The 13,047-nt window shown below is 41.5% G+C and overlaps 1 protein-coding gene across 18 annotated transcripts in view; it reads left to right on the top strand.

Annotated features, from left to right (window-relative positions):
* ECT2 (epithelial cell transforming 2) overlaps positions 1-13,047 on the top strand; it is a 130,069-nt gene that overhangs the window by 70,318 nt on the left and 46,704 nt on the right. For 4 of the 18 annotated variants that reach the window (XM_038417122.2, XM_038417119.2, XM_038417109.2 and 1 more), the window contains exons 1-3: positions 4,785-4,943; positions 8,619-8,739; positions 9,341-9,499. In XM_038417122.2, the coding sequence (XP_038273050.1) occupies positions 8,655-8,739; positions 9,341-9,499 (244 nt within the window). In that variant the 5' untranslated portion in view covers positions 4,785-4,943; positions 8,619-8,654. Of the gene's footprint in view, positions 1-3,581; positions 3,788-4,345; positions 4,570-4,755; positions 5,099-8,618; positions 8,843-9,340; positions 9,500-13,047 lie in introns of those variants that run through there. The other 14 variants (XM_043491570.1, XM_043491566.1, XM_038417115.2 and 11 more) reach the window with 10 other exon arrangements.

Raw genomic sequence — 13,047 nt, 5'->3', positions numbered from 1 at the left:
CACTCGAATCGCAAGCCTATAGCCACACAGCAGATAACGCACAGCACCAGGATCAGGCTGCATCTATGTAATCCAACCCCCAAATCATCTGGCTTAACGGCAAAGTGCTGCAAATGTTGCATGTGATAATACCTAAGTCTCCAGTCCCTCCAGAACCTAACTTTACACGCAGCAGGAGCAGTCCCATTGAAGCCCAAGCCAGACACTTTGTGTGCCTATGAACAGTCCCAATGGCTTCAATGAGGCTGCTCAGACGGGCAAAGCACCCTGAGGGGCTTGCAGGATTGGGAGCAATATTTTTACAAAATACACTGCAGTACATATATTAAAAGTATGACTGCAGCTAATGAAAACTACACTACCCTTAAGGACCAGGAACAATGCATGTATTTTTCACCTCTGCCCCCTCTCCTCCTGACATGTAGAAGCTTAAAGTTGGGCAGTGACATATTGTCAGTTACAATAACGTCTGCTACAGGCCAGTGACTCCTCACTGACTCACAGTAGGGCAGGGAAGGTATCCTTGACTATACTTGTATTTAATTTTACAGAGCCTATAATACCAAGGCACCTATGCGGTGACAGGAATGGAGAGATCAGAATCCACTGAGAGAAGCATGAGGAGCATTAGATCTGTCTCTGTCAACTACGGAGTCTATAAATGAGAAATGAAGGATATATGTTGGAATCCATTACTTTGGGTCACAGTAAGGGGGTACTTTTAGGAAGGGGGTGGTTTTGACCAAAAGAAGGTAGTAAATGGCCATTCAATTAGAAAAAGAGAAAAAAGCCTCAAGTAGAGACAGTTTCCTAAAAAAATGTGTGATAGGGTTAAAATTGTAAAAAGAAAAGGAGTACTTGTGGCACCTTAGAGACTAACAAATTTATTTGAGCATAAGCTTTCGTGAGCTATAGCAAAGTGAGCTGTAGCTTACAAAAGCTTATGCTCAAATACATTTGTTAGTCTCTAAGGTGCCACAAGTACTCCTTTTCTTTTTGCGAATACAGACTAACACGGCTGCTACTCTGAAACTGGTTCAATTTGTACATACTATAGTTTGGAATGGGCATGTTGAAAACCCAGGGAAGGAACTGTAGATTTGGGATGAAAATCTGTCCCTTTTGAAGTCAATGGCAAAACTTCCCTTGACTTTAATGGGGCCAGGAGTTTACCAAATGGCTATAGTACAAATTTTGCTTTTTACTTCAGCAGAATTTATCTCACATACAATAAAAAAAAATCCTAAACAAGTTTCTTCTTCCTTATCCTTTTCTTCCCTCATAAATTCAAAGTGGAGGCCACCTCACTGTGTCATGCCAAGTAACAGACATGACAATGTTCAGCATGGATCTGACTAACCTCCATATCACCAATGGTTACCCTATATTTGAGCTTGTTTATGGGACCATTAAACAAATTCAAATATTTCGTTAAATGGCTTGTTTCCCCATCAATAAAATACACATAAAAGAATGAACACACTCCTAATTTTAATATTTATTTTAAGATTAATTCATCAGATAAGAAAAGACATAGGAAACTAACACAATTTATGTGAAGCTCCTGAAAAGAGAAGCTTTCTAAAAGAAATGGACGTGAAAAATTAGATGACTAGTTTATAAGAAATGAAAAGCTGACACTTGATCCTGTTGTCATTGGAGTCAAAGATAAAAAACATCCATTAATTCCAGTGGTAGCAGGAGCAAATCCCTGAAATTTGTGAGGAAACGGGGTTTCAAGGACCACAACACTATTTATAATTTTATATTACATCACAAAAACAATGTGTTTTCTAGAACTGTTTCCACATACAGTTTATCGAGCAAGTTGTATGTTAAAGGGCTATTAGGAAATGAGTCAGGAATACAGCAGCACATTAACGCTACTTTATTTAAAGAGAATCAGCAGTTCCCCGGAGAATCTGTTTTTTCCAGAAGTTCATAACTTGGTTGTAAAAAAATTGCTGTGGGTTGGAAAACAATAAGCAAGGTCTCAGCCTGGGAGGGATTCTTTTTTACAAATTAGCAATTTTTTCAGTCATTTCTATATGCAAAATATATGGGACACTCTGCTGGTGCAAACTGGCACAACTCTACCGATTTCAACAAAGTAGCACCAATTTACAGGAGCAGAGAATTTTTCCTGCAATTAGAGTGAAAGCCAGCCTTTAAGCAACCACTCCAAGGTATTGCCAAGGATTTTACAATGTTATATTACCTGTTATAAGAATCATGTAATTCAGTTTCCATAAGGTGCATGTATATATGCACAAAGGGCTGGACTTTGCAAACACACACATTAAGTTATGCATATGTGTAACCGCAGAATCTGGGGCAAGGTTCATGCACAGGAGATTCTGCACTTTGCATTGTTCCATTTGTTGGTTCTAGTTTTTATGCTGAAATGCCAAACAGTAGTCAGATACAATGGCCGTATTGTTCCCCTGAGATCCAAGCCCAGCACTGATTCTCTGTGAAGGTATTTCCCAGTTAATTGGCAGAAGTGGAGTAATCTGTCTTTGTTGCAGGATTCCCCCATCCTCCAGACCCCATGGAGACCTTTCTGAGGATACAGAGTCTTTGCTGAGGGACGAAGTGGAGGCTGGATGGCCAGGAAAGGAGGAGTGGGATGGGGGCAGGACTCTGTCCCTGCAGAACATACCCAGAAAAGATAATATACCATCTATCTGGTTCGCAGGGTTCAAACCTTTTACTCATGCATGTAATCCCTATTTACATGGGACATATGCCTGCAAGCCTTTACTTGCATGAGCAATCTCTAGTATCACAAGCAGTGTCCCCTTTCCTTTGGCCCTTAGGATCTGACCCAAAGCCCACTGAAGTCAACAGAAAGACTCCCACTGACTTCATTGGGCTTTGGATCAGGTCCTTAGTCCTCAAGATACCTAGAGTAGTAAGAATCCCTAATATAAAAAGGATGAATACTATCAAAACGTTTAATTTTGGCATATAATAATTAGGTTAGAAGGACATCAGTCAAATTCCTTTTAAATTGACACAGTCAGAACTTACTAAATCGGGTCTTTCATAAGATGCTGAGTACATACAAAAATACTCATTTCCAAATCACAAAGGTTTAATGTTAGAGACAAATATAAAGAAGAAAAAATCAAAAGCATTAGATATGGTTAGTTTTATATCAGTTTTGATACAGTTGAGTCAGCTGACATTCACATTAATCAACTCATTTTTCCTTCTTTTGATCTAATTTAATTATTCAGAAACTCCTCTTCACCAAAATCATAAAATACTTTTTAACATCCTTAAGGCAAAGCTTATTAAATTTATTAATGTGGCAGTATTTTTGATGGCCAAAGTATTTATAATTATTTTTATCATGCCTAAAGGTGGCACAGGTGGTTTACTGAGCAATTAGATCTTTGGCTTAAAGAGACAGATTTAAATATGATGTGACTAAGGTGCCAGCAAAAAAGTAGGGAGGAAATGGGGTGAGAAGGGTGAGCAAGCAGTAAGATTGTGTGACTCGGTTTAAGAATATGCACACTTGCAGGGTCAAAGACTCATTGCTTTTCTTTTTATTATTATGGTCATATTTCTAGGAAGCATTTTAGAAGAAGTACCGCCTCAGGAGACATGAGGAAAGGCGGCTCCAGTTTGCCAGTTTGGGAAGCTTAACTGAGAACTCAACTGAGCCTACAAATACTAACCAATAGAAATGGTTTTCCTTCTAGCTGGGGCTGAGCTAGATACGTCTGGGAAAATATGTACTTTACCATCAACTTTAATGGCTACAAAACACATTCAGGTAAGAAGCATCTAGCGTGATCAGACAGCAAGTGTGAAAAACTGGGACGGGGGTGGGGAGTAATAGGACCCTATATAAGAAAAAGACCCCAAAATCGGGACTGTCCCTATAAAATCAGGACATCTGGTCACCCTAGAAGTATCAGAGGGGTAGCCGTGTTAGTCTGTATCCACAAAAACAACAAGGAATCCGGTGGCACCTTCAAGACGAACAGATTTATTTGGGCATAAGCTTTCGTGGGTAAAAAAAAAAACCCCTTTTTCCGTGCATCTGAAGAAGTGGGTTTTTTTTTTTTTTTTTACCCAGGAAAGCTTATGCCCAAATAAATCTGTTGGTCTTGAAGGTGCCACCGGACTCCTTGCTATTTTTGTCTACAGTTTCCAAGTTGGGGCCCCCATCCCGCACGCCCTCCTGGGGCACGGCAGGGGCAACTCTCCCATCAGAGGCAGGCATGGAAACGGACAGCGCCGGATTCCCTTCTCGCTCAGGCTGGCTTTAAAGGGACTTTGTTTAGGGCCGTGTGGCTCCGCCCCTCATGGACGCCGATGTCATGTCTTAGGGGCGGGGCCCATTGTCAAGCTGCGCCCATTGGCTGGCAGCTGCGGCGTCGGCGATGGGCGGAGCTCTGGGGACCAGGGCGGGGTTCCTAAGGCGCCGGCCTTGAGAGTAGCCTCCTGGAGAGTGGCCAGGCAACGGCAGCTACATCCGGGTCTGTCTCTCTCTCACGCCCTGGCTTGCCGTTGGACTCATTTGAAAACCGCCAGCAGCCAATCAGAGCCCAGGTGAGCTCAGCCCCTGTGACCTATGTTCGGGCGAGAGGAGCCGCAGAATAGCTCCCTTTCATTCACACACCTAGGGATGAGGGAATCCCGGCCGGCCAATGGGAGATCGCTTTGCAACGAGCAGCACGGGCAACGCCCAATGCCCGAAGGCAGGACAACAAGGCCTTTTCAAAGAGCGAAGGGGGGGGGGCGGAACCTGGTGATGCCAATCCCGAGAAGGGCTAATGGGAAACCGGCTTTCATAGGGACGCCTGCGCCGACGCCGCCTGGCAACCAACGGGCGGCTGGCTTAGAGCAGCGGCTCGCTTTTTGAATTGGGGTCGGCGGCGGCCGCTCGCGGTGCCTGGGAGACTGTGCCGGTTGCGGGTTTGGCGGTGAGGAGCGGTCAGGGCCGGGGACGCTGGGCTGGGCGGTGCGAGAGGAGAAGGAAGGGGGCCGGGCGAGGGCCGAGCCTGAAAGCTGCCGACCCCCGGGCCGCGCAGTGCACAGCCCTGCTCCCGCCGGCTCCTCTCTCCCCCCCGGTGAGCGCGTTTGTATCGCTCGTTACAGTCCTTCAAAACCAGTAACGCGCCTGGGCCGGGAAGGGGCGCGATCAGCTTCCGCCACTCGCCCTGAGCGCAGCCCCTGACTGGGACCGCACCGGCCGGGAGGCCTCCCTGCCGGGCGGGGGGCTTCCCAAAGCCACCCTGACAAATACCTTCTCTGCCCCTCGGTGCTCTTTGAAAGCGCCCCGCGAGCGGGGAAACTGACCGGTGCCCCGGGAGGTACCGAAAGTGCTGCCAAATACCCGCCATTAACAAAGGGGTCCCCCCCGGCCCCCCCAACGGGCTTACAGCAATATTAGGTGTTCAGTTTTTAACGATAGTAATTGTTGCTGGCGGGGGCGGAGCGTGGGTGGGTGTGTGTTTGTATATATATTCTGCCTGTTTGGCACCTTTTATTTTTTCTTTTTGCGAATACAGACTAACACGGCTGCTACTCTAAAACCTGTTGTGTGTTTTTTTTTTTTTTTTTTTGTAACCTTAGATATGTAGGTTTCAGAGTAGCAGCCGTGTTAGTCTGTATTCGCAAAAAGAAAAGGAGGACTTGTGGCACCTTAGAGACTAGCAAATTTATTAGAGCATAAGCTTTCGTGAGCTACAGCTCACTTCATCGGTTGCATATTTAGGACCTTTGTGCAAGAGTAGGGTCCTCTGAACTGTAGAAGGAATTCCTTCTTCTGGCTATTTACAAGAACTATAGTAAAGAGCAGAATTATCAGACACACAGATAAACATGATTGGTTGGGGAAAAGTAAATGGCTTTTGTAATAGACTGAGGCTTGACTTCCCATTAGAATTCTTTGTGGATATTAAAAAGCATGTGAATAAGGGTGGTCCAAAGGTGTACTTGGATTTTTCAGAAAGCTTTTGACAAAGTCTCTCATCAAAGGCTTTTAAGGAAACTAAGTAGTTATGGGATAACAGGGAAGGTCCTCTCATGGATCAGTAACTGTCTAAAAGATAAAAAAGAAAAGGAGTACTTGTGGCACCTTAGAGACTAACTAAAATGTTTTCCACCAAATGCATCCGATGAAGTGAGCTGTAGCTCACGGAAGCTTATGCTCTAATAAATTTGTTAGTCTCTAAGGTGCCACAAGTACTCCTTTTCTTTTTGCGAATACAGACTAACACGGCTGCTACTCTGAAACCTGTCTAAAAGATAGGAAACCAAGGGTAGGAATAAATGGTCAGATTTCACAATGAAGAGTAGCAAACAGTAAGGTTTTCCAGGGATCTGTACTGGGATCTGTGCTATTCAACATATTCACTAATGATCTGGAAAAGGGAGTGAACGGTAAACTGGTAAAGTTGCAGATAAGTAAGTCCAAGGCTGACTGTCAAGGGTTGCAGAGGGATCTCTCAAAACTGGGTGACTGGACAATGATACATTCAGAGTAATACTTGTTGGGGGGGAATAATCCCAGCTACCCATATATAATGGTGGGTCTAAATTACCTGTTACCATTCAAGAAAGAGATCTTGGAGTCATTGTGGATAGTTCTCTGAAAACTTTTCTCCGTGCGCAGTAGCTGTCAAAAAGGCTAAGAGAATGTTAGGAGCTATTAAGAAAGGGATAGAAAAATGAGACACAAATATCATAATGCCACTATATAAATTTATGTTGCTCCCACACTTTGAATAGTGTGTTCCATTCTGGTCACCCCATCTCAAAATTGATATAATGGAAATGGAAAAGGTTCAGAGAAGGGCAACAAAGATGATCACAGATATGGAATGGCTTCCATATGAGGAGAGACTAAAAGGGTTAGGTGTGTCAGTCTTGGAAAAGATGACTGGTGGTGGGGATATGATTGACTATGAAATTGTCACTGGGGGGGGAGGAAGTGAATAGAGAAGTGTTTATTCTTTCCCACAATACAAAAACCAGGGGGCACCCAATGAAATTAATAGGCAGCTGGTTTAATACAAAGAAAGAGAAATAATTTTTCAGACAATGCACAATTAACTTTTGGAACTCATTGCCATGGGATGTTGTGATGACCAAAAGTATGACTGAGTTTAAAAAAACAACTAGGTGAACTAATGGAGTATAGGTCCATCCATTGCTATTAGCCAGGGTGGTCAGATGTGCAACCCCATGCCCTAAACCTCTGACTGCCAGAAGCTGGGAGGGAAAGACCGGTTGATTGCTCCTACTGTCCTGTTCTGTACTTGGCTCCCTGAAGCTCTGGTACTGGCTGCTGTGAGAGATGGGATACTGAGCTAGATCCATTGGTCTGACCCAGTATGGCAATTCTTATGTTCTTTACTGTAAAGGATCGTCTGCACATACGATGCCAGAGCAGTGGATCTGCACCAGTCTTTAGTGAAGACACTCCTAGACTGATGGGAGAACGTCTCCCATCGGTGTAGTTAATACAGTCCCCGAGAGGTCACAGGTATGTTGGTGAGAGAAGCTCTCCACCCTACATGTGGAGTTAGGTAAGTATAAATACATTGCTCAAGGGTGTGGTGTTTTCACTCCCTTGAGTGATGTAGTTATACAGACTATAGGTTTGTAGGGTAGACCTGGCCTATGTCAGTATACAAGGTAAGATCAACCTTGCTGTCTGTAAAATAATGTTGGTCTTTGTTACTTAGTTGATTAGGCATTGCACTCCTTGCCCATACACCATGTTCCTGGAATTTTACTATGTCCTCTCCCATGCAGTGTGTTAACTTGTGATTTCAAAGACTGCTATTTTAAAAGGGCATTGTATTTTACAAGTTTTGTTTGTGTTATAAGAAAAAACATCTGTTCATATTGTTGTAAGCAAAAATATTTATCCCTTTTTGAGCACAGTGAGCTGTAAGGATATCCATGAGTAACATTTTGCAGCTGTCTTTCCTTAAAATAGTAAAAGCGTAGTACATTTGGGAGCATAAGGAGAAGAGAATATCGGCAAAAAGGATACTTAGCACTTTCTCCTTGATTTTATATAATACCTATACCATGGTATCTTAAACTTTTTTTCATACAGTTTCACGTTCCCTCATACCACTGTGCAAATACTTTAAGCTGTATGATGGATCACCGGAATTGCATATTTCCAAATCCACTTACAAAAACATGGTTCTTCCTAGTCAGGAGAATCTTGGCCAACTGAACTGATGATTCAGATAAGTGGACCTGGCTCTCTAGTCATTCCCTTAGTCTGGTGGGAGTGGGGAGGGATGTGAGACAGGGATGGCTCCTTTTCTGAAGTTCACAATTGTTCAGGCAGCTTCTCAGAAGATGGAGAAACATATTGTGCAGACAAGGAGTCAAAGGATCATTTAGTGTGGGACAGTGAACTCTGTGAATGAGTATTAATGTTCAACAGTCTTCATCCTGTGGAAACAACAGAGTAAATTTCCCAGTGCTGGATAGTCAACTTACGTTGATGTCCTGCAGATTCACTGATTCCACACCCCCATGTCAGATAACTGAGGAATTTTGTATTTAAGTGCTGCACTGAGTACTTTAGTAGTACTTTTTTTTATAATACTTCATAATTCTGTATGTAGATTATGCACTTGGTGCCTCCATGAGGCTTTCCGGTGATGGCAAGGAACCCCTTCTCTCTGTCTGTGATAAGGACTGCATCACTGAAATTGCCCAGCAAGCCAGGCCTGAGGACCTTCAACAGTAAGCTGGACAAATCTGGTCAACTCATCTGGGGAATCTGAGGTCAAGTGTGTTGACCTGTATACCACAATCTTCTTTCTTCAAACTTTCACCTTTGGAAAACGTATGCAAAACCGCCATTTCTTTTTTAGTGTGAACTTCTCTGAAATTAAATGCAAATATCACAGTTAATCCAGCTTCCTGAACCTCTTTCAGATCATGTTTTAACAAAATTCCTATCTGAAGTAAGCAAGCAATTTCTTGAGATCCTGGATCAAAATAAATCCTTAAAGCTGACTTTTTTTTTTTTTTAAAGGGAACACTGGGCTTTTTACTCTCATATCCCTAGCTATCAAAATGCTCTGTCTTCATACAGTTTTCCTCAAAAATAAACTACTATGAATTTCCTGTAGAAACTATTTCTGTGATAGTTGTTTGTGTAACTGTGACTCTTAAAATAGCTGTAGGCTAAGAGGATACTAATATGTAAGTGGGATTTGTTAGTTTTAATATTTAGAAGTCTAAAACTAACTTCTCTACCTTTCCACAGGACTTTTTACGGACTATTTTTTTTTAGTATGTACTGTTCAGATGAAACTTATTTTGGGTACTTATTTTGCAGCCACTGAAGAAAGAAACACAGACTTGATCATGACCGACGGCAGTATGCTAGTGTCTGACACTGGAAGGAGTCTCTTGGGAGATTCTTCTGTTCTTGATTCAAAAATTATAGAAACTTCCAAGGAGAATATATTTATTGGATTGGCTTCAGATGTTGAAGGTAACAGGAAAAGCTTTTTTTCAATACTGTCTCACTTCTTTGTTTGAAGATTGTTTCTTGGACGATATATACATATACATTGTTTTTTTGTTTGTTTTTAAATGGGAAGGTGTCATAGCCTGAAGCCTTTTGTACAGCCACAAAGTGGGTACTGAACCAAAAGTAGTGTGTCTGTCTTCTCTACAGATATGTTAAAAAGGGACAGAACTGTACAGGTGAAAGTAGTTCATTCTTCATTCTTGCTCATCACACAAAGTGCCAACCAAGAATCCAGTCATAGTGATGGTTTTATGATGTGGACACTTTTACTAAGAATAGGCATTGATCACCAACTTGCTTCATGGGCTGGTGAAGAACCGTGAGATGGGTGGCTTTTTGGTCTCTACTGATGTCTATAGATTTGAACTAGTAATCTACTTCTGGAAAGATCTACATTGATTACCAATCTCCTGAATTATACAAACCAGTTTTACCCCCTGCCCCCCTCCTCCCAAAGAGAGACTAAAGTATGCTCTATTTCCCACAAAATATTGTAGTTTTCCTCTGTATTTGATTTATCCTCTTTCTCCTGATATTTCAAGAATGGATGTCTCTACCTGAATACTTCATTCAACCTAAACCTGATTAGAGGATATCTGTAAAATTAAAAGCAGGGTAATTCTTCAGTTTGAAAGCTAATGAGGCTCCTGCAATTCAACCAAAAGATTGTTAGTAACTTGTGGTGATTGTCATTTGCAGTGGCTCTAAATATACAGTATCAGTATTAATACCTCTTTTGATCTAGGTTCAAAGTAAATATTTCATCCCATTCTCCCTTCCTTGTTTCACATGACACAATCACACAGTTGGTAGTTTCCATTCAATAGGCCATGACATAGACATCAATGCTTGTGAAGAACACTAGCAGAGCTTTTTGGAAAAGCTTGGAGAACGTATATCCACAAAATGCCTGGTTAAATTCATGCCACTACTTTAACTTTTTGTGAATTCACCAAACTATGGTAAAATTTCTTACTGCCAAGGCTTTTGACCTAAACTAGGTTTAAAAAAAAAACAAAACTACAAAAAACCCTTTGTTATTCAATCAAAGGAATGAAGAATTTTGTTCTTTGATTACAGGCTTGTCTGTTCAGTACCCATCTGTTGCTAAAAAGTGTCAGTCGTAGAAATGTAGGACTAGAAGGGCCCTCAGTAGGTCATCTCGTCCAGTCCCCTGCATTGAGACAGGACTAAGTATTATCTAGACTAGACCATCCCTGAGAGGTGTTTGTCAAGGGTCACCTTTGATGGGAAAGGCTAAGTTAACTAGAGTTACATGTACTATTAATTGTTCACAGGTGTGCATTTGTATGTCCCAGATTCGTTGGGTTACTTCTGTGGTATGGCTGCAACTTTGTCTAGAGTCAACTAGGAGTATGTTATAGGAAAATCAGCACTCGCAGTTAACGCATTCTCTGCAGTAACTTCCTTGAAATGAAATCCTGTGTTCAGGGTTTGAAAACTACCCTTGCTCATGGTCGGTAGAAAGCTTTCACAGACAAGTGCCATCAAATTATGCAGAATTTAACCTTATTTACAAAATTTAAGATTCTGGCTCTTTGTCTGCAACCTGTCAACATGAGACAAATAGAAACTGATGTAGAACTGTCTTTCTTGGCATGGGGCCCATGGGCCTTGCATTTGAGATCCCTGATCTAAAGATAGGAATGGTGGTAAATAGTTACTGTAGCAGGAATGAGCCTCTGAACTTGGCATGCAGTAAATATGAGCATGCAAGATAGTATGAAAGAAGATGTGAAGTTGGGAGTGAGTAAATGAGATGGAGGGAGCAATTTAGGAAGATTCTTGGACACAAGTGATGTGATGGAGTTATGTAATGTTGTGGAAAAGGAGTGGCTTGAATAAGACTTTCCATTGGTGGACTATAAACACAAAGCACTTCATCTTGACTCTGTAGCTAAGTGCACTTCCAAAGGTATATGCTAAATAGCCATTTGTGATTTTCAGTTTTTTTTTTAAATGACTTATTAATTCAAATCTGCCACCTGTACCTCTGACAAATCCTGCCCATTGTGGGAGCCCCTTTCCTTCCAAAAAGGTAAGACCCTTTTTGTTGCTGGCATTCCCATTCAGTAATTCTCAATCTAGGCTTTCTATATAACCCATTAATCAGTCATACTGGTGCCCATTCATAAAAAGCAATGTTTGAGAAGTTTAAAATTGTCGTACTGCAACTCTAGAATAAACAGACCTTTTAAGATCTGCAAACTTTTTGTTTGGGGTAAGATACTTGCATATAATTGATCCCTTTTTTCCCAAAGGGCACAGCTAACTTAAACTTGTTAAATAGTTTCAGATAAGCCTGTCCAGAGTTGCAACCCCCATCCAATCTTTGTGGCTTTAAAATCCTACTTTCTTAAATTTACTCTCCTTTCCTGTGTGTGAAAGGTGCACAACTAAGATGAAAATGACTAGATAATGCTCATAAACTGGGGAAAATATCAGATTCTGTAGTAACCTTGGGTGTTATGTGGGAGAGTTAGTCTTTCACAGAGAAATGTGACTTTTTTTTTTCTCTTTAGTAAATAGTGTTAAAGTAAAATCCTATTTCCCTCAGTTATGCCAGGCAACTTTCTATCTGCCTCAGGCATTTCAAAAGATGCAATTCTGTGAATGCCTCCAGGATGTATGCTGGAGAAATGGAGCAAGTTCACAGGGGCTTAGACATCACTTTTTTTGGAAAGCTTTATTAATGTTAGAATATTAGACATTAAAATACTAAACAGCCATGCCTCTGCACCATAGACTAACTCCACTTTGCAGCAGTTTCTTCTAATTGTGACCTAGAATAACTTTCTGTTTGAGATTGATTTGCACGGTGAAGCAGGAAGGCTGGTGAGTGACTTAAACATTTCTTTGGTAAATTTGTTACATAGCTAATTCTATTAGTAGTAATTCCCATGGAATCTAAAGCTCTACTACTGCTGTGCCTCTCAATACTTGTTGTTCACTTTTTTTTTCCCCCTTTCCACACGGTTCCTGTGTGAATATGAATGAGCACTTCATTGGCCATAAACTATGTGGTCTTGCTTCATCATAGACTCTAGCAAGTATATGGCTCCTGAGTTCTACTTTAAGCTGTATCATCTGGCTTGCTATCAGACTGGGATAAGATGTCTAGTGGGGCCCCATGCAGGGGGGGTCTGTTTTGGGTCCAGTACTAGTGAACGTTTTCATTAATTACTTGAATAACAGAGTGGAGAGTATACTTCTAAAATCTGCAGATTATGCCAGACTGGGAGAGGTTGCAGGTACTATAGAGGACAGGATTAAAATTCAAAACGACCTTGACAAATTGAAGAATTGGTCTGATCAAATTTAATGTAAACAAATGCAAAATACTTCATTTAGGAAGGAAAAATCAAATGCACAAATACAAAATGGGGAATAACTGGCTAGATAGTAGTATTGCTGAAAAAAATCTGGGATTATAGTGGATCACAAATTGAATGAGATGACAATGAGATACAGTAGCCAAAAGGCAAACA

The sequence above is a fragment of the Dermochelys coriacea genome, chromosome 9 (genome assembly GCF_009764565.3).
Source record: "Dermochelys coriacea isolate rDerCor1 chromosome 9, rDerCor1.pri.v4, whole genome shotgun sequence".
NCBI lineage: Eukaryota > Metazoa > Chordata > Testudines > Dermochelyidae > Dermochelys > Dermochelys coriacea.
The sequence above is the reverse complement of the archived record's forward strand: the minus strand, read 5'-3'. Positions and strand labels throughout refer to the sequence as shown.